This window comes from Phoenix dactylifera, unplaced genomic scaffold (genome assembly GCF_009389715.1).
Source record: "Phoenix dactylifera cultivar Barhee BC4 unplaced genomic scaffold, palm_55x_up_171113_PBpolish2nd_filt_p 000693F, whole genome shotgun sequence".
NCBI lineage: Eukaryota > Viridiplantae > Streptophyta > Magnoliopsida > Arecales > Arecaceae > Phoenix > Phoenix dactylifera.
This window is the reverse complement of record NW_024068076.1, coordinates 141,617-164,210: the sequence shown is the minus strand read 5'-3', so window position 1 is coordinate 164,210 and position 22,594 is coordinate 141,617. Positions and strand designations below refer to the sequence as shown.

At 40.6% G+C, this 22,594-nt stretch overlaps 1 protein-coding gene across 1 annotated transcript in view; it reads right to left on the bottom strand.

Moving 5' to 3' along the window:
* Nucleotides 1-777: 777 nt before the first annotated feature.
* The window catches only part of LOC120106927 (colicin-A-like), a 47,117-nt gene continuing 25,300 nt past the window's right edge, over nt 778-22,594 (bottom strand). Inside the window, exon 4 of the mRNA XM_039120023.1 lies at nt 778-1,032. Coding sequence (XP_038975951.1) covers nt 778-1,032 — 255 coding nt within the window. The remainder of the gene's footprint in view (nt 1,033-22,594) is intronic.

The following is a 22,594-nucleotide window of genomic DNA, read 5'->3' as shown; positions in this document are numbered from 1 at the left end:
CTCCTCGACCTCGGAAAGTGACACCAGGTCGACAGCGAGCCCGAGCTCCCCCGACCCCATGTTCGATCCCTCGACTAAGGTCGAGATGCCCCGTAAGTCGACAACGAGCCCAAGTCCACTCGGCCTCGGGAAGACATACGGGGTAGAGCCTTCGCCCCCCCCCCCCCTCCCGTAACACTCGACAACGACAAAGGGGTGGCACCTACGTGGATTCCCCGACAACAACACTCCAGCAAGGAGCGGACTACGGGCCAGAAAACGCCCCTAAAAGCTAGCCACAACGCGAAGCGCCTGGCTCCAACAGTGCAAGAGTGGTCTCCAGTCCAGTCCATACAGACCCCGCCGAATGACGGCTCGGCCAAGCCCAAACATCAAAAGTCGAGCACGGCCTGTAACAACGACCTCGAGCCTTGATGCACTGGCCGAGCTTGGAAGTACCGAAGCACTTGCCATAAATTTCGATTCTGCTTGTTGGTACTTCGACCAAGTTTGAGATCAACAGCCGCAAAATGCCCCAATGTTAATTTGATCTGCGATCTCTTCGGAGACCGAACCTAAAGCAGACCTAAAAGACGAGCCCCTTTTGGGGCCCAGAGTCCGAACGCAGCACTTCGGCGATTCGGGAGCCGAGCCCTAAGGCTCGGCAAAATTTGAACTCGAGCTCAAGGGCTCGGCGAAACGTGAGTCCGAGCTCGAGGACTCCACGAGTTTTCGTAAAGCATGTTGGACCTAAGCTTAACTGCCTAGCAAACATGATCGAAACCTAAGTCTGTGAACCTAAGAAGTAATTGCAGCTTCAGCTCCAGCCCCGAGGTCGTCCGCCACGACCGCTTCGAAATTCTCGGCTGGGGCGTCTCTGGGTTCTCCTGCCTGCCCGGCCGCGGTTGCAGAAGCCTCGGCCGGAATCTCGCCAGCAGCCTCAGGTGTGGCGTAAGGCACTCCCTCAGGATCCCCCTCGGCGGGAGCCTCCCAAGTGGCCTCCTCGGCCGCCTGAACTTCGGCCCTAGCCGGATCTTTAGACGTGTTGACCCCCTAATGGATTTTGATGAATACAAAACACTAGAGTATAATTCTCTTTATATTAACAATTTACTTGAGCATTTCAGGTGTTTAACTAAGAATATTGTTAAAAATTGTCAAGGCATGTTCCCATATTTTTCGAGGATTTATTGAAGATTTTTTGAGATGAAGAAAATGGATCAGGGGCAGCCGAGACGTCTCCGGGTTGTTCCAGAGACGTCTCTGGCACGTAGAGGAGGAACTGGCACGTCTGGAGACGTCCCCGGCACCTGCCGAGGCGTCTCGCAGGGTCGGAGTCGACTCTCGACTTTTCGGAGTCGACTCTCTCAGAGACGGCAGAAAGGCCGATTTCAAGGGATGCGCGCGAGTCGTCTCCGAAGGACGCGGAGTCGTCCCCACGCATAAAGCACAAACATCCCGAGACGTCCCCAGAAAGCGCGGAGTCGACTCTCTCAGGGATTCCAGAGGACTTGTTTTTCGTTGATAAAACTTTGGAGTCGTCCCCGATGTCACGGAGTCGTCCCCATGCATAAAGCACAAACATCTCGAGACGTCCCCGTAAAGTGCCGAGCCGACTCTCTCAGAAAAACAGAAAAACAAGTAGTCGAGCTGTTCTTCTTCGGAGTCATCCCCAGAAAGCGCCGAGTCGACTCCAACATCGTCAAACGATTTTTTATACAGCCGAGACGTCTCTCGTTCAAGCGGAGACGTCTCCGGAGCGCCTGGGACGCGACTGACACACTTTTGCAGGTTTGTTTGAATTTCAAACGGTCATATTTTTGTATCTAACGGATCTATTGCTTGTAGGACTATAAAAAGGAGCTTTTAAGTGCCTTTAAACAACTTCTCACCAACCAAACATAAGATCATTCAAGAGAGAAGAAAGAGAAAGAGGTTCAAGGGAGTTAGTGCTTTCAAGAGGAGAAATCAAGTGCATTCAAGTCTTCCTCATCTGATTTCATGCTCATCTACTCACTCCCACTCGGCAATCAAAGCTCGCATTCAAGCCAACGTGATCCACATCGGAGGAACCACCATCATCCACGCTTTCAACGGCAAAAAGGGTTCTTCCGATTTTGTTGTTTCTCATTGTTCTATTTGCTTTCATAAGAGCTTTTAAATCCTTGTAAAACAATCAAATATTGTGCTTGTTCCAGTCAAGGGACTTGGAACAAGGGATAGGCGTCCCAAACCTAGGTTAAATTGGGGGATTGTAGGGTTCGTTGTTAGCCCGGGGCAAAACAACGAGTTGGGTAGTTCACTCGAAAAACTACCGGACTGTAAACGCTGATTATAGTGAAAATTCCCAAAGATGTTTGGGGAGTGGATGTAGGAGCAGTGGAAGCTCCGAACCACTATAAACCTTTGTGTTTGCAATTGACTGTGGTTACAACTTTAGTTTCACTTTTGCACATACACTTGTGTGTTTTCTTTTAATTAGACAAAAAGTTTTAAAACACCCAATTCACCCCCCTCTTTGGTGACCATCTCTGGGCAACAAGTGGTATCAGAGCAGGTGCTCTGTGTATTCTAGAAGACCTAACCGTCTTTGCCAAAGATCAAGATGGCAACACCCTTCAACAATGTTCCTGCTGAGGGACAGGCTACCAATAGACCTCCACTCTTCAATGGGACAAATTATTCCTATTGGAAGACTAGAATGAGAATCTTTATTCAAGCACAAGATTATGCCTTGTGGAGGGTTATAATCAAAGGACCACACGAACCATCTCATATAGTAAATGGCGTTCAGGTTCCCAAACCTAGAGAGGATTGGGATGAGAATGATAGTAAGTTAGTTCAACTCAATGCTAGAGCGATGAATTCATTGTTTTGTGCTCTAGATGTAAATGAGTTTAATAGAGTCTCCACCTGTAGTTCCGCCAAGGAAATATGGGATAGGCTTGAAGTTACCCACGAGGGTACTAATCAAGTCAAAGAATCTAAAATGAACATTCTAGTTTACAAATATGAGTTATTTAAAATGGAACCCAATGAAACTATTTCATGCATGTTCACACGCTTCACTGATATAATAAATGGTCTAAAGAATTTGGGTAAATCTTATACTAACTCAGAACTTGTGAGAAAAATTCTCAGGTCCTTGCCAAAAGTTTGGGAAGCGAAGGTCACGGCAATCGTAGAAGTTAAAGACCTCAACACTTTGGCACTTGAAGAACTATTGGGCTCATTGATGACGCATGAGCTCACAATGAAGCAACATGAAGAAGATGTGCCAAAGAAGAAGACAATCGCCCTCAAGGCTACTTCAAGTGCTTGTGAAGAAGAAAGCAGTGAAAGCGAAGAAGAAAGTGAAGATGAAGACTTGGGCTTAATAGTAAGAAAGTTCAAAAAATTCATGAGAAGAAAGAAGACCTTCCCAAGAAAGAAGTTTGGAGAGAGAAATGATTGGAAAAAGGAAAAAAAAAAAAGAAAGAGACCCAATCATATGTTATGATTGCAAGAGACCCGGACACATCCGCTCCGAATGCCCTCAACAGAAGAAGCACTATGAAAAGAAGAAGAAGAAGGCGTTGAAAACAACTTGGGATGATAGTGACACATCCTCCTCCGAGGAAGAGAAGGATGAGACCGCCAACTTGTGTTTCATGGCATTCGACGACGATGAGGTATGTCAAAGCTCAACTACAGATTTTACTTTAGAAGAATTATATGAAGCTTTCCAAGAACTCATGAATGATTGTGGTATGTTAGGAGCAAAAAATAAAGAACTAAAGGCCTCCAATCAAAAACTAAAGGATGACATTAAGAACCTATTGATTGAAAAGGAGAGCCATAAAAATGATAGCATCATTGACCTAAAGGATAAAAATTCAAAACTTATCATTGAAAATGAAACGGCAAAAACACTCATTAAGGAATTAAATCTAAGAGTCAAACTCCTACTCAATAGTAATACTTCACTTGCACAAAATGTTGAATCCCTTAAAAATGATAAGGAAGAATTAGCTAAAGAAAATTTGAACCTTAAAGATGAGCTACATAAGTATAAACCAATTGTGCAGAAATTTACACATAGCTCGGAAAAATTAAATCTTATTCTATCTAATCAAAGAGCTGTTTTTAATAAAGCCGGATTAGGATACAAAACTAGCAAACAACAAAAATATCTAAAGAACTTTTTTGTAAAAGCAAAAGATGTCAAAACTGAAAAACCTACATGCTTCTATTGTGAAAAAAGTGGACATAAAGCTTATTCTTGTATTCAAAGAAAGATTCAAACCAATAAGAACACACTTGTAAAGGATAAAAACACAACTAAAATGTGGGTGCCTAAGGGAACCAACTACACTAACCAAGAAGGACCCAAGAAAACTTGGGTACCTAAGAGCTTCACATGACTATTTTGCAGGTATGCCTTGCAGCCGGGAGCAAAAAGAGAATGTGGTATCTCGATAGCGGTTGCTCAAGGCATATGACCGGTGACAAGAGCCTTTTCGTCACCTTGAAATCAAAAGAAGGAGTAGTCACATTTGGAGACAATGCTAAAGGTCAAATCATTGGCATTGGTAAAATCTCCATATCACCCTCCTCATTTATTGACAATGTATTGTTAGTTAATGGATTAAAACATAATTTATTAAGTATAAGTCAATTTTGTGACAAGGGCTTTAAAGTGTCATTTGAATCTTTCCTATGCATAATTAGTAGTCCAATTGACAATGAGATCATACTTATGGGACATAGACTTGAAAATGTTTACATGGTAGACCTTGATGATCTCACCATGAAGGATGGCCAATGTCTTGTAGCCACGGATGCCAAGGTCAATGAGACTAGCTGGTTATGGCATCGTAGGTTAGGGCATGCTAGCATGGATTTAATTTCTAAATTGATTATAAAAGATCTAGTCAAAGGACTACCAAAAATAGACTTTGAAAAGAACAAGATTTGTGCTGCGTGTCAACTAGGAAAACAAACAAGAAGCTCTTTCAAATCTAAGAACATAGTCTCAACATCAAAATCCTTAGAACTAATTCACATGGATTTATTTGGACCCCCTAGAACTGCTAGTCTAGGGGGTAAGAAGTTTGGTCTTGTAATTGTTGATGATTTTTCACGTTATACATGGGTTTCATTTCTTGCCCACAAAGATGAGTCCTTTCCCGCTTTTATCAAGTTTCATAATAGGATTTCGAATGAACTTAATCTTAAACTAAAAGCAATTAGGAGTGATCATGGTACCGAGTTTGAAAATCAGCATTTTGAAAAATTTTGTAAAGAAAACGGTATCAATCACAATTTTTCGGCCCCTAGGATACCCCAACAAAATGGGGTAGTAGAAAGGAAGAATCGCACACTAGCAGATATGGCTCGTACCATGTTGTGCGAATCGGATCTACCAAAATATTTTTGGGCTGAAGCAATAAATACTGCCTGTCATATTTTAAACCGTGCCTTAGTTAGATCTATCTTAAAGAAAACACCTTATGAGTTGTTGAAAAATAAGAAGCCCAATATAAGTTATTTTCATGTTTTCGATTGTCGTTGCTTTATTTTAAACAATGGAAAGGACAATCTAAGTAAATTTAGTGCTAAATCAGATGAGGGGATCTTCTTAGGTTATTCCTCATCTAGTAGAGCATACAGGGTCTTCAACAAGAGAACTCTCGTTGTTGCAGAATCCATTCATGTTGTTTTTGATGAAGCTAATGGAGATTCTTCTAGAAAAGAAGAAGATGGTGATGCAGGTATACTTGAAGACAGAATGAAGGAGTTCTCCATACAAGACAAACAACTTGAGGATGAAGTTAAGGAAGATACAATTCAACAAGATGAAGAAGATCAACCCCAAGCAAGAGATCAAGATCTTCCGAGGGAATGGAGGTATGCACATGGTCATCCAAGGGATCTAATCCTTGGTGACCCTTCACAAGGGGTAAGAACAAGATCCTCTTTAAGAAATACTAGTAATTATCTTGCATTCGTTTCACAAATAGAGCCTAAATCACTAGAGAAAGTCGAAAAAGATGAAAATTGGATAAATGCTATGCAAGATGAATTAAACCAATTTGAAAGAAATCAAGTTTGGACTCTAATGAAAAGACCCCCTAATGTTTCAATTATAGGCACCAAGTGGGTATATAGAAATAAACTAGATGAAGATGGAGTAGTAATAAGAAACAAAGCTAGGTTGGTAGCCAAAGACTACAATCAGGAAGAAGGCATAGATTTTGATGAAACCTTCGCTCCTGTTGCTAGGTTAGAGGCTATTAGACTACTTTTGGCATATGCATGCTTCATGGATTTCAAACTCTATCAAATGGATGTAAAAAGTGTATTTTTAAATGGTTATATAATGGAGGAAGTTTATGTAGAACAACCTCCAGGTTTTGAAAACCACTTACATCCAGATTATGTATTTAAATTGCATAAAGCATTGTATGGACTTAAGCAAGCCTCTAGAGCATGGTATGAAAGATTAAGTAATTTTCTAATTGAAAATAAGTTTAAAAGAGGAAATGTAGACAAAACACTCTTCATTAAAAGAAAAGGGAATGACTTATTGCTTGTGTAAATTTATGTGGATGATATAATTTTTGGTGCTACTAATGATAGTCTTTGTCAAGAGTTTGCTAAGCTTATGCAGGGAGAATTTGAAATGAGCATGATGGGTGAGCTAAACTTCTTCCTTGGGCTACAAATAAAACAATCAGAGGAAGACATCTTCATCAGTCAGTCCAAATACATCAAGGAAATGTTGGAGAAGTTCAAGATGAAGGATGCAAAGGAAATCAGCACACCCATGGGCTCAAGTTGCAAGCTTGACAAAGATGAAAAAGGTAAAAGTGCAGACTGCAAATTGTACAGAGGTATGATAGGGTCTTTACTTTACCTTACTGCTAGTAGGCCAGACATATTATTTAGTGTTTGCATGTGTGCTAGATACCAAGCATGTCCTAAGGAATCACACTTGCAAGCTGTTAAAAGAATATTCAGATATCTAGTAGGGACATCTAATGCAGGCTTATGGTATTCTAAACAATCTGATTTAAATTTAATTGCTTATTCCGATGCTGATTTTGCCGGGTGCAAACTCGACAGAAAAAGCACAAGTGGCACATGTCAATTCTTTGGTGCTAACTTGGTTTCTTGGTTTAGCAAGAAATAGAATTCAGTTGCCTTGTCCACAGCTGAGGCTGAGTACATTGCAGCCGGAAGCTGTTGTGCCCAAGTTCTTTGGATTAAGCAACAACTTGAAGACTTTGGTATCAAAATGGACAACATTCCAATTAGATGTGATAATACAAGTGCAATTAATTTAACAAAAAATCCTGTCCAACACTCTAAATCAAAACACATAGAGATTAGGCATCATTTTATAAGGGATCATGTGCTGAAAAATGATGTATTGATTGAGTATGTATGCACTGAGAATCAATTGGCCAATATCTTTACAAAGCCCCTTTGTAAAGATAGGTTCAACTTTTTAAGGAATGCCTTGTGCTTGTATGATCCTAGCAAATAGATTGAATTTGTAATGCAAGCATGAATTGATTTCTACACTATAGCTTGAATGATTTAATTTGTCAAGCATATGCAATGCTTTGTAAGCTCTAGAGATACATGTGAATGCTACTCAAACTAATAATACACTTCAAGGTCACATATAGCAAACCTAGTGCCTAATAAGTGAAAATATGAATCAGTCAAAGTTAGATGACGAATTGTTTGACTTTCCGGAGGATGGTTACTCTCCCTTGGACTCTTCATGGAGATATTTTCAGAGCCTATTCCATAGGCATTCGAAATTTGGTCAAACATTCCTCATTTCAATATTGATAATTCAAAAATCATTGTCAAACTTTTATAGGATGTCTTATTAAGGGGAAGGATCACAAGCAAGCTCACTTTATATTCGCCAAAAGAAATTAAACGAATCATTGAGGTTAAATAAAATAAATTGGGAAAAGATAGGAATCGTTCTGAAATTTTTCAGTGCCGGAGACGTCTCTGGCAAATCACAGAGACGTCCCCCCGGCGAGACGTCTCGCATTAGTCGTGGAGACGTCTCGGGGACAGAATGAACTTTTTTTTTTAAATAGGTCGAAACAGCTCGAGCCGTCCCGAGCTGCTTTCCTTCGTCCCCAACGAAACCCTAAACCCTAGCACCTATCTTCTCTCCACCGCAAATCGAACCGAAATCTCTCCCCATTTCCCTAGATTTCCAATCCATGGCTCCTAAGAAAGCTAGGCGTACGGGTGGGAGGCGTCCTAGGGTGGCAAATGACGAGGAACGGAGGGAAGAGTCCTCTGCGCCGTCTCCTCCGGTTGCTTCGCCAACCGTGACCCCTCCTGTGCGAATCGCACAGTAACCACAGGTAGATACATTGATTTTAATTTCCTAGCTAGTGAGGGGTTCTCTATTGGAGAGAGACTCCGTGCCCAAGGTTGGGAACACCTATGTTCCCTAAATATGTCAACCTATCCCGGCCTAATGAGAGAAATCTTTAGCAATTTGGCCTTAGGGAGCTCGGGGTACACCGGATATGTCCGAGGCACATTGGTAGAGATCAATGAGGACATCTTATCTAGCTTGTTACGAATCCCCAAGTACGGTGAGGCTCCGACCTCACATCCCCAAAGGGAAGTTGCCTTAAACTTAATCCTAGGTAGAGAGGACTGCGGTCCTCTTGACATAATTAAGTCCCAAGACCTCAATGCTGAAATGAGATTGCTCTTGAGCATAATCAATAGGGTCTTGTTCCCAAAAACCGGTCGCTTCGATTTCGTTTCGGAGCGAGACTTAGCCATTATGCACCACATCTTGCTAGGGATTCCCCTAAACCTCCCTAGGCTCATGTTGAACTACATCTCAATATGTCATAGGTATTCCAGATTTAGCATACCATATGGGATGGTGTTCACCCTACTATTCAAGCATTTTAAGGTTCCTATCCCTGAAAATGAGCCGGAGAAACCCTTGAGAAACACTGATTACTACAACGAGAGCACATTACATAGGATGGAGTTTCACAAGAAAGACGGGTCTTGGGTTAAGGTCGCTAAAAGAAAATCCCAAACTATAGAGCCTGAGATCCATCATCAGGAGCCTGTCCACCTCTCTCCTCCACATAGCCCTATGCCTTTTCCAGATCATATGGAGAGCTTTCCTGATGTACCTTCCAGCTCAGCTGGACCATCCACTTCCATGCCTCCTCCTCCAGCTTGTGGGTCGACACTCCTATCAGATGAGCAGATACACACCCTGGCATCTATGATGTGCCAGCAGATGAGGGAAGAGATGAGATCAATAATTTCTGCTGAGTTAGCTCCCATCCGCACCTCACATGAAGCACTCCTAGAAGAATTGAAGGAAATCAAAATTCAGATGGAAGCTATAGGATCAGAATTGGTTTGTGTGGCAACAAACCAAACTAGAAGATCATGTGAGATACAAGCTGAATTGAAGATCATATCGGATGGTCTTCAAGAGTTGACGAGCCCTGAAGGCAATGTGGGCAGTGTGGCTGCCCAACTTAGAGGAAGGATTGACAGGGCAACTCATGAGTTTGAAGCACTAGTGACAGCTCTAAATCAATTTCAAGGAGATCACTTTAGAAGCCTAATGGATGCAATAAATAGATTTATAGAGGCTGCTGCTGGGGCTATTGAGCGTGGTCGCCGGTGAGGCACAGTTAGTGGACATCTAGGGTTCATCTTTTTGTAAAACCCTAGTCTTATATGAAACTTTTTCTTTTGTATTAGCAATCAATCCTTGTAATGACCTTTTATCCTTGTAATGGCTTCAAATGATTGCAAAGCTATATGAATGTCATAACCCTTCTTTTTGAATCCTGGTGTATGTTTCTAATTTTGTGATGTGCCATGGAAATATCATAACATACTTTGAATGTTCAAACTTGACAATGTGCAACCATTTTACAATTTTGCCAACTTAACAATGCATATGAAAAAGGGGGAGCACAACTTGTAATAACTGCATTTGAAAGGTCTGAAGTGAATTCCAAAACAAAGGGGGAGTAAAATGAATGCTGAATTCATTGATGGAAATAACTTGGAAATCATTGATTGTTTCATTATATTATAAATGCTGAATTCTAATAGGCATCGTGTTTTAGGCACCTAAGGAAAATTTGTCCCCTTCATTGTTGATGACAAAAAGAGGGAGTAGAACCAATATGGATGGAATGCAAAATGCAAAATTTACACTCATATTTGAAAGTTGAATTAGAAAAGATAAAATTGAAGAATATTGGCTTTAAGACAATTGTCCTTCTGAAAAAGAAACGGGGAGTCAAAAGTATTTAGCTTTTAATTGTCTTTAGCATCAATATTTCATCAATTTACATTTTAACTTGATTCAAATCTAAAAGTGATAGTTGATATGCCAAAATTGCTCAAGAGCTACTAAGATCAACACTTATGCATAAGGATAGAACTGACAGTTGACTATATTGAATTATGCATACTGTATCTAGCTCTAACCAAAACACAATAATTGTACATCTGATCAAATACTGTGTATATGTTTAAATTTTAAATTTTGCATATACTCAGTGTTTTGTCATCATCAAAAAGGGAGAGATTGTTGACCCCCTAATGGATTTTGATGAATACAAAACACTAGAGTATAATTCCCTTTATATTAACAATTTACTTGCGCATTTCAGGTGTTTAACTAAGAATATTGTTAAGAATTGTCAAGGCATGTTTCCATATTTTTTGAAGATTTATTGAAGATTTTTTGAGATGAAGAAAATGGATCAGGGGCAGCCGAGACGTCTCCGGGTTGTTCCAGAGACGTCTCTGGCATGTAGAGGAGGAACTGGCACGTCTGGAGACGTCCCCGGCACCTGCCGAGGCGTCTCGCAGGGTCGGAGTCGACTTCCGACTTTTCGGAGTCGACTCTCTCAGAGACGGCAGAAAGGCCGATTTCAAGGGATGCGCGCGAGTCGTCTCCGAAGGACACGGAGTCATCCCCACGCATAAAGCACAAACATCCCGAGACGTCCCCAGAAAGCGTGGAGTCGACTCTCTCAGGGATTCCAGAGGACTTGTTTTTCGTTGATAAAACTTCGGAGTCGTCCCCGACGTCGCGGAGTCGTCCCCATGCATAAAGCACAAACATCCCGAGACGTCCCCGTAAAGTGCCGAGCCGACTCTCTCAGAAAAACAGAAAAAACAAGTAGTCGAGCTGTTCTTCTTCGGAGTCGTCCCCAGAAAGCGCCGAGTCGACTCCAACATCGTCAAAAGATTTTTTATACAGCCGAGACGTCTCTCGTTCAAGCGGAGACGTCTCTGGAGCGCCTGGGACGCGACTGACACACTTTTGCAGGTTTGTTTGAATTTCAAACGGTCATATTTTTGTGTCTAACGGATCTATTGCTTGTAGGACTATAAAAAGGAGCTTTTAAGTGCCTTTAAACAACTTCTCACCAACCAAACATAAGATCATTCAAGAGAGAAGAAATAGAAAGAGGTTCAAGGGAGTTAGTGCTTTCAAGAGGAGAAATCAAGTGCATTCAAGTCTTCCTCATCTGATTTCGTGCTCATCTACTCACTCCTACTCGGCAATCAAAGCTCGCATTCAAGCCAACGTGATCCACATCGGAAGAACCACCATCATCCACTCTTTCAACGGCAAAAAGGGTTCTTCCGGTTTTGTTGTTTCTCATTGTTCTATTTGCTTTCATAAGAGCTTTTAAATCCTTGTAAAACAATCAAATATTGTGCTTGTTTCAGTCAAGGAACTTGGAACAAGGGATAGGCGTCCCAAGCCTAGGTTAAATTGGGGGATTGTAGGGTTCGTTGTTAGCCCAGGGCAAAACAACGAGTTGGGTAGTTCACTCGAAAAACTACCGGACTGTAATCGCTGATTATAGTGGAAATTCCCAAAGGTGTTTGGGGAGTGGATGTAGGAGCAGTGGAAGCTCCGAACCACTATAAACCTTTGTGTTTGCGATTGACTGTGGTTACAACTTTAGTTTCACTTTTGCACATACACTTGTGTGTTTTCTTTTAATTAGACAAAAAGTTTTAAAACACCCAATTCACCCCCCTCTTGGGTGACCATCTTTGGGCAACAAGACGCATCCTCCTCCTCGATCCCTGCTCCAGGTTGGAGCAGATTGAGGTCGAACTCGGGGCAGAGCCGCCTCATTTGGTTGCAGAAGTCTTCAAAGCCGCGGATAAGCCCATCCACAGCCTCTTCCTCCAACAAGTCGCGGAACTCTTCCGATTCCCGAAAGAGTTGCACCGTGTGCTGAGCCTCCTCCTGGGCCCTCTTCTCACGGGCCTCGAGCTCCTTGAGCTCGAGCTGGGCGTCTTTCGCCTCCTGCTCACGGACGGTGAGCGCCGAGCGAGCCTCGACCAGACGGGCCTCGGCAGACCGTACCTTCGACCTGGCTAGAGCGTGCACGGCCTTCTCCTCCTCGAGCTCCGCAGTTAGCGATCAGAGCTCATCCTCACCGGCTTCCACTCTCGCCAGAAGCTCCCTCCGTGAAACTTCAGCCTCGCTGAGCTTCCTCTCGACCTCCTCTTGCCCCCGCAGACACCTTCGGGCCCGGTCCCGATAGTCTGCTGCTATGGAGATCAATGTATCGATCTCATGGAGATGCTGTAGACAGAGCAGAGAAAGTGAGCTAGGGTCAAAAACAGAGCACAAAAAAGAAATGGCTAGGTGAACTTACCCGGACAGCGGAGCGGCGAGTCTCATCCAGAAAATTACTAAAAGTCATAGCCCGGATGATGGCCTGTTCGGCCAGGAGCAGCGTGACGCGGAAAATCTGCCGCGCCGTTCGGCATTATTGAGGGCCGAATCACCCTCGCAGACTGTCCAATCGGGACAGTAAGGCCTCCTCTCCTGACGGCTTTCGCCCTCTGAGGGACCCGGGAGGCTGGGCCTTGCTGGGCTTGGCGGGGACGGCCCTGCAGCCCCTTGGCTGCTTCCCGACTCGTGCCCCGAGCGTTGAGGTCGGACGGGCGGCCGACCCGGATGCTGCGATATGGGGGCCGGGCACACGAGCGCCACAGAAGCCCCTGCAGAGCTCGGGCCCCCACGGTCGGAGCTCGGGACCTCTTTCCGAGCGAGCCTGGAAGCCCTGGCCTGAGCTGTACTCGCCTCGGCACCCGCGCCAGATGAAGATCTGGCCCTCTTCCTGGGCTCGGGTGGGGCCCCACCGATCTCGGCTACCCTCTTCCGAAATCGAGCATAGAGAGCCGCGTTCTTGGTCACCATCTTCGGAATGTCTGAAAGAACAAAAAGGGACAAAGTTCGAATGTCAGGAAGGAAGAGACAAAGAGCAGAACAAACAAAACAACCACCACCACCCTTACCCTGAGGGCGCACCGAGCTCAAGCCTACGTTGACTAGAGCGTCCTCGCTTACGAGGTCGTTCAGAAGAATGTTTTTCTCGAGGCCGTAAAGAGCGTCGAGGATCTTCTGCTCGTTCTCGGACAGTTTGGGGAGTTTGTTGGCAGTCTTGAGCTAGGCCTGCCCCCACTGGGGTCGAACCCCCATGACCGCTCGGAGGACAAAAAGAAGAATTTTTCCTTCCACCCGTGAATAGATGTCGGAGCGCTCCGAAAGAATGACCGACCACCTCGAAGGGCAAGATAAAGCCATTCTCCATCTCCCGGGTTGGACTTCAGTAGAAGCACCACCGGAAGACGTTGATTGAAGTCGGTATCCCGTGCGCAAGGCACAGAGATAGAAAACCGACGATCGTCCTCCACGCGTTTGGAGTGAGCTGCGCTGGGACAAGCTGATAAGTCGCCGGAAGCTCATTTATAAACCTGTGGAAGGGGAACCGCAGGCCGGCCCAGAGTGTTTCTAGATACACCCCGATCCGACCCGGAGGAGGCCTCGTTACTCGATCCTCTGACCCCGCAGGTTCCAGATGGAACCCCTGCAAAGGAAAAAACCATTCCTCAGCCATCTCCACCTCCTCGCCACTCATGGTGGACCCGACTTTGTCCGGACCACGACCCATCCCAGAAAAACGATCAAAAAAAGGGGGAGAGAAGCAAAAATAAAAACCCTCCGAGCAGACAAGGGGGGAGAAGGCACCTACTGAAACTTCCGCCGGAGATGCCGACGATTCGAAGGAGGAAAACCAGGATAATCGTCGGGGAATGCCTCAGAATGTCACCACAAGAAGCCGAAGAACAGGAACGCAGGGAGAGAAGAAGCAATAATAGCGGCGGCCAAATAGAATTCCTCAAGGCCAAGGTAAGGGTTTATATAGACCTCTCCAACGGCCCGGATCGGCGAGACAGGATCCCGCCTTCCATCCAGATCGTGCCACATGTCGGCCCCAGGGACCGAAACAGCATATCCGATTTGGATCGACGCTTTGAATACCGAATCAAGACGGCATCCCATCGGATCATGGACCCCAATCATGAGCCCACAATGCGAGGCCGCCTCGAAAGACGAAGAGGCATCGTCCCGTCTTCTCTCATTAATAATGCCTCAAAGTATGCGGGGCGCCGGAATAATTCAAAATTCCCTGGCCTACAACACGGTAAAAACGGCTACTTCCCACGCCCGAGCTCGCAAGCAGCTCGAACTCGGAAGTCGGAGGGTAGTGTTGGGGGAAAAACGAGTCGCTCCGGAACATACGACCGCGTGGCCTGAAGGCGCCTAGCCCGGTGTTCGACCTGGAGGCGCCCGGCCCGGCGTCCGACTTGAAAGCGCCCGGCTCGGCGTTCGACCTGGAGGCGCTCGGCCCGGCGTCCGGCCTGAAGGCGCTCGGCCCGGCGTCCGGCCTGAAGGCGCTCGGCCCGGCGTCCGGCCTGAAGGCGCCCGACCTGTCTACTGCGGTCACATCCACCTACAGTACGACCAGGAACCATGCCTTGCCGCCGCCATCAACAATTAATGTGCATGGTCTCTGTAGACCTCCGGCTTACTCAACAATTAATGCGCATCGTCTCTGCAGACCTCCGGCCAACTCAACAATTAATGCGCATGGTTTCTGCAGACCTTCGACCTACTCAACTATTAATGCGCGTGCCTCCTACTATCTATGGATCTCAAGCCCTCCACGACAAATCTGCTCGGCAGCATTTGATCAGCAATGACAACTCCTTGGCTCCGGCCTGATCTGCTACGGCAAGGCATTAATTCGCACGATCGCGCATTAATTCACACGACATGCTCAATCGTACGGTAACTTCGCCCCGTCATATCATAGGTAATCCAGTACCCACTATAAAAGGGGAACCCTCCTATCTTAGTGGGGGTTGGACTCAAAAACTCAGGAACACATGTCTTCTTCTTTCTTCTACACATTAAGCCCCCTCTGACTTAAGCATCGGAGGGCCGGCGCTGGAAACCCCGGCCACCGGCTTGCTGCAGGTCTTTCGAAGGATACCGCTCGCCGACGGACCGCCATCTGCCATTCCAGTATCGGAGCTCCTCCTTCTCAGCCGACGGTTGCGCCTGGGTCCAATTTCCAGCAACACATGCCACAGAACTTATTGGTTTGCTAGCTTGCAAGAGAAGTTGCAGGATAAGTCTAATGACAAGGATAGATAGGTATACGAGCATACTATTGGCATTAGAGTAACCAAAAAATAGATGATCAAATAGAGGATTTGAAAGTAGTATGAGTCTAGATGCCTTGATTTTTATGGGCATTCGCCAGTATCACATCATCATTTGAAGAATATGAATTGGGATAAAGATAAGATATAGCATACGCTACTATAAGAGAGATCTACATTAATACTACTCCTAAGGTTGAGTCCTACTAGTAAATAAAATCAGAGTAAAGTAAAGCTAATGCAAAGATAAGTAAAAATAAATTAAAATTGATTAATATGTTGGAGGCTAAAAGGTCCTTAATAGAGTATAATTTGATTTACTTATACTAAATGATAAACCATATATAAATACGTACTCTGATGTTTATTACCTATGTTTGGCCTCCACTCATATTACTCAGATTACTCATACTTATGCCAACTCTCCTCCCATTACTCACATTCATCAGCATGATCAGTCTGTACCAATTATCAGTTTGATAATCATATTTTATCAGCCTTAACCTATTTTATAAGCCTCGTGTTGGACATCTTCCTTTAATCAGTCTATAACACGTTCTCCTATACTTGAAGGTATCTTTGTGACTAATTCAATCAACTTTTTTTATGCATTACTCATTTACTTTGGTTTATCATACATTATTTTTATCGACCACTTGGGGCCCCACATTAGCTTTAGCTGTTGGCTCAAAGCTTGAGAGTCCCATCTAATGCCACTTCAGAGATGCCATGCGTGTGTTGATCCTCAAGAGTTAGGATGTAGCGTAAACAAATAGATAAAATATATTTTTTATTATCTTATTATTTCTTACTTGATTAAAAATCTTTAGGCATCGGATCAGTTCGAAATTACATGGAGAAGCATTTGACTATGTTGCATTTTTTTTCTCATAAATTAATTATGGTTCCTCTGAGTGACTATTTAGGGATTAAAAATATGAAGTAAAATTAGATCTTTTTTCTACTAAAATATAGATATGATATAAGTATTCCTGTATAGACAAAGTCTTATCATCAATTTCATGTTTGCTTGAGGCATGTTATGGGCAATTTATTCCTAGCTTAGTATAACATATTTGTGAAAGATGTAGACTCTGCAAATGTCATTGTTGTAAGTAAAAGTTTATAAGCTATTTGCCCAATACAATCCTCTTGAGCCTAACCAAAAGAGGGCAACAATTGTGATGTAGCAAAATACTAGTATACAGATATCTGTGGCATTGCACTTGGTCGGATTTGGTCAAGATATTATTCTATTATTTATTGATCATTAGATTTTTTTTATAAGACCTGCATAAGAATGATCTTTATAGTGATTACAACATCTATTATCTACCTCACCATATATAATTTCAAACTTTTAAATGCTCATAGTAATTTGTAACATATTGTAATAGAAAATAATAAATAATAATAGAAAAAGATTAGCATTACTTTCAAATCACCGTACACCCAATAAAAGTTGCTATTTTTAAAAGCTATAAACTTTCTTGGAGAAAATTTTGAAGCAAAAGTTTAAATTTTGAAATAGCAACAGCTATTGTGTTATAAAGGCCAGTTATAGTGCTAAATAAGTTATTCTAAGAGCCATTATCTTCTGCCTAGAAACTGTTAGTATGTTTAATACTCAAAGAATTAGGGCTTTTACCAAAACGCTTTCCCTCCCTCAAAAGGCATGCACCAAGCTTTAAGATGATTTATCAAAAATGGAACTTAATGTTTCCTCACTCTTTTTGACTGCCATTTTAACTGTTAACATTTAACTTTTAGTCCTATACACACACCTTGAGCTAGTCTTATATATGGTTGTATTGTTCTTGCAGAAACGCTTATATGTGTGTAATTGTGGTTCGAACTCAGAACCTCTATTCTGATACTATGTTAAAATCACCATTTATCCTAAAAGTTTAAGTTTATAGGATGAGGTAGATTTATTTATATATTTTATATTTTTTTATAGCATCAAGGAGTAAAAATTAATTAAACAACTTATAAATTATGGGATGGAAATTAAACTTTCAGTCAACAGAGATTAAACATCAAATGGTGGTCAATCAAGGGTCGGAGCGTCAATTACCTCTACAAGAAATAGTTACACTACCATTTTCCCAATGTCACCGAATAATATGGACCGGGGTAGGGTAACTCCAATGAAAGAGCTGTGTTATAGATGATCTTATTGCATGGTTCCTAAAGTACTTTTTTATATGATGCAAGTGAATGTGCATGAATCTCTACTATTTGATGTATATCGAACTATTGAACCAACATTCTTCATTCAATCAACCATCTCTTGTGGTTATGTATGAGATGGGAAAACATTTTTAACTAATAAATGACTATTATAATCTATTACACCATACATAATATCTAATAAATGATTTTTAACTGATGGGTCCTCATCTAAGGTTGTGTTTTAGCTAGTAGGTTATTCCAAATTTACGTACAAACGCGTGGGCCAACACGGTGGAGCAACATGCGCATGAGGCGAGGCAGGGGTGATGCATGACAGCCGTTGAATGCTCTATCAGTGCTACAATAATGAAAGTGATATCTTTTGGCGTTTCCGCACTAATGCAAAGGCAACTTTGATTGATAGGACAACTAGATTTTAATCATGTAATAATCTCCATCCCATCTATGATAGTAACCAGTAATAGTTGTAATGTGATTTTATTCAAATTTATACAATTTTTGGTTTGCAAAAGATAACTCTCCAATATCAGGGGCCAATACGAAGGCATGAAAGAAATATCTTGTTACTAGACTTGATCTTAGCTAAAGAGGCAGAGAAAGGTATGAAAGCAATATTTAGTTGAATTTGATTCATCAGCTTTGACATTAGCTCACTGGCATGCTTAATTATTAATGCTTAACTGTAATTTTAAAATTGAAAAAGCCATATTTATCATAATTAATTAAACAAGACTGCACGTTGACTCCTAAATTAAAAGATGAGAGCTCATCATAAACAAATAGAGGATGTGGGTGAGGTCTGCTCTCAAGGGAAAACTAAGTTTCTGCTTTGAATCCACATACCATATGTCATAGACTTTGGGACACATGCTTGCTATCTTATGTTTAAAAAGTGGATCGAAAAATTGATGGAGTTTTATTTGGATCTCACAACCCGCTGTGTACGACACATGGCCCGAAGTAAAAAACTAAATTTCCACTTTGCAATGGACCGAAACCCCCACACTTACATCCTATGCATGTTGAAGAGCCTATACATTCTGATGACACAACTCGGTATGATAACTTAGTAAAAGCTTGGGATCAAAAACTGTATGCAGGTTGTAAGAATTTTACGAAGATTTCTTTTCTTCTGTATTTATTATATTTGAAATATTTGATGTTTTTTTATAGCCTTTAATAGAGGAATTGAAACAATTATGGGAGGGTATTGATACATTTGAGTTAGTTCCAAAATGACTTTTCAAACAAGTTAGATGTCTAATATATTAAGCTTTTTTCTTAATTTCTATAGAGAGAATTAATCATTACTTTTATAATTCTTTTTAGGTATCAATGAGATGAGTTAATAGTCGTTGCTCGAGATCCGAATAATATTGTCAATAGATATGATGGGTTCATTATAATTGGTTTTAAATTTCATACTAAAGAGCGTGAGAAATTTAGAAAAATCCAAAATAGTGGGGTTATAGTTGAGGCGAACGAAAAAAAATTATTATGGCGCCCTAACAGATATTTTTTAAGCTGGATTATTATGGAAGTTTAAGGTAGTATTATTTCGATGTGATTGAGTGGATATAAACTCACCTATAGGATTGAGGCAAACATAAATGGATTCACACTTGTAAATTTTCCAAGATTGATACATACTGGTGTGTTATTTAAGGATAATTCATTTGTTTTTTTATCTCAAGCTCAATAAGTATTTTTTTTGAAAACTGAAGGCTATAACTTGACCATATAATGCTCGATTTAGATGTTCTTTTTTTTAAAAAAAAAATCGAGCAACTTTTTACGATCTATGACATGGCACCATCCTCTAAGAGGATTTGTGCAGGTACGATCAAGCCCGAATTGGGCTCCTAAATAGGCTAGTTAATTTTATTTTATTTTTGAAAAAAATCTTTGATCGGGCATATCTCCTAATTCGAGAATAACTAGATGGAGCGATTGAAAAAAAGTTGATAAAAAAGTTGAGATCTATCTCCTATAAGATTTTAACCATTTTGAGTTTATTCCTATTAGTCATATCTATTTTAGGAAAATTAGTCCGATTTGAATTGGAAGAGGAATTCTCCCCGAACTATACAATGGCAGTTCTCGCTATTAAAAGTAGAGGCTATGTATCTAAATTTTGGAATCATCAATAATCAATAAAAGAAAAGAGGATCTAAATCCTACTTTCGCTGATTTTTTTATCTTTTTCTATTTTTTTTTTCGAGAGTTTCGAGTTAAGCCGGTTGAGAAAATTATTATTTTCCCCCGATCGGATCAATTTTTTTTCTTTTTTATCCATTTCATCCCTAATGAACTATGTGGTGGTCCCTCCGACAAGTGTTGCTTAAAAATAACATTATTTGATAATATTTTTTCATACTTATTTTGATACAAAGGATTGATAATTATAATTTTAATATTATATTTGTACTGTTCAACTAAATAAAATAATTTTTTTAATTAAGTAATCATGTTAACTAGCAAAAAATTTTTTTCACATGATCAATATTAAAAGAAAAATGCAATGGTTTTATTGATAGTCTGAGGTAAGCCTTTAGTTAAGAATTATTTGGATACTAATGGTTTTGTTTGATAGTTTGTCTATAAGAAAAAGAAAATAAATGGCATAAAACTTTGCTCATGGGTAGGATTGTCACTTGATTTGAGCAGCTCAAAATGAGTTTGATTCAAGCTTGATTTGCATGTAGCTGAGTTAAACTTGAAGATGGTTTGTGGCTTGAAAATAATTTCAAGTGGAGCCTTAAAACAATGTAGCTTGATTAAGCTTGGCTTACTACGGCTTGAATTGGAAATACATTGTGACATATATTAGTTAGCATATAATCATATCATTAAATTTAATTACTTTCATTAGGTTTGCATATAATCAACCATTGAATTAAGCTTCAACTTGACGTGAACTTGAATGAAGCTTGAGCTAAGCTTGATGAGTTTTATTGAAGGTTGAACTGATCTTAAATAAAGCCTGAATTGATTTTAACTCCATAAATAGCAGCAACTCATTCAAAATAGGCTTGAATGCAACTCAATTTGAAATTAGGCTTGAATTAGTTGATCAAGTAACAAATAATCAAGATTGATCTTAATTTCCAATGGCAAAATAAATTTCAAACCAAGCGATTGGATGTGATCCAATCTGATGCTATTTTGTTGCAATAGCTCCTACCATGATCATTATTGACCATTATAGCAATTTAATGGGAGCCCATTACTTGCCTAAAAGTATACTATTTTCAAACTTTTTAATAATAAAAATAACTTCTATATAGTGGCTGCTATAATAATATTATAATTGAAAAAACAACTAAAATAAAAAATAATGAAAATTTTCATATCACTGTCCACTTGATGAAAAAATTAGTTTTTGGCCCATGCAATACTTTTTGAGGATACTGATAAAATATTATTTTTAAAATAATATTTTAAAAAATAGAATAGTTATTTTTATTTGCATTACAGTAGATCATTATAATGCCTAATAATATATTATAATGATCATTATATTTTTTTGTCATTACATATCCAACATAACTAAGCGCCTGAAAAAAATTATAGCAGCTATCATATCATATTATACAACCGTCACATTAAACCACACCCAAAACTAATAACTGGATTGATTCGTAGAACGAGAAGAGAAAATAATATGGTCAACGGAAAAAAAAAAGACTGAAGTTTTCAAAAAAAAAAACTTTTTTATGAAAAATAAGATTACTGCAATTCATAGAAAAGAAAAGTCTAGGTGGCATATAGAACTGAAAATTGGGATCATTTTTTTTTCAAAAATACACTTAAGCTTTTAGATAAAATCAAAATAGGTTTTTTTCTTTATTAAGAATATAATAGATATTTTATAAATTTTTTTGGAAAAAAAGTAGATATTCAACTAAATATAAATTATTCTATAATGTACCACTTTTATATGATCAACTAAACATATAAAAACTATTTTTTCGAATATCATGTATTTAGGCATCAACATTCAAAAATTACATTTTAGTAAACGAAATTTTTGTTGAGTAAACGAAAATTTTTCTCTTGAATCAAATAAGTTCTAGAAGAAAATCAATATCCAAGCTATTGAATTTAGACGACCCCCTCCATAGTAGTGGGAAATGAGAATTTAGAAGAGGAAGTTTCCAATATGTTTCGAAAAAAGATTATTTTCGGTGTAGCTTCAATATTTATTTCAATTAAATCAATATATTATTATTATTATTATTATTTTGCTACAACAGATGACTCATTCATTTTTAATATGAATATATTCAAAAAAGTCAAAAAATAACAAGTGCCGGAGCGCTCTAGACAACTCTCCGATATCAACTCATTGGGCTCTTCGAAGTGGTGAGCCACATATGAGGCCACTTAATCCACAGCTTCATTGGCCTCTCTATAAATATGCTTAACCTGTAAAACAACATCCTACCAATCATGGCCCGAATATTTCGAAGCAAAAGGTGGCACCCAACCTGCTGACGGTGCCTTCTGGATCCAGCCAATCACTGTCACTGAGTCATTCTTCAGTAAAACTGCACTGGCCCGCAGAATATATCGAACTTGATCACACAGGCTAACCTAAGCTGTCTTGAGCTTTGCCCTCAAAATAGATATATCAAAAATATGACACCTATCGGTAATAACTAATCTAGAGTCCGAGCTAGCCTTTAACAATAAAGTCCAGCATGCATCCATTAAAATTGATGGTGAAATCAATATATATTATTGCTGCTAAGAGTGGATTCATTCTCAAAGGGGACCCGCCACCTTCTTCGCGTTGTGCTTCCCTTGTGATGTGACTCCCGCTTAAAGTCTCTTCTATCAC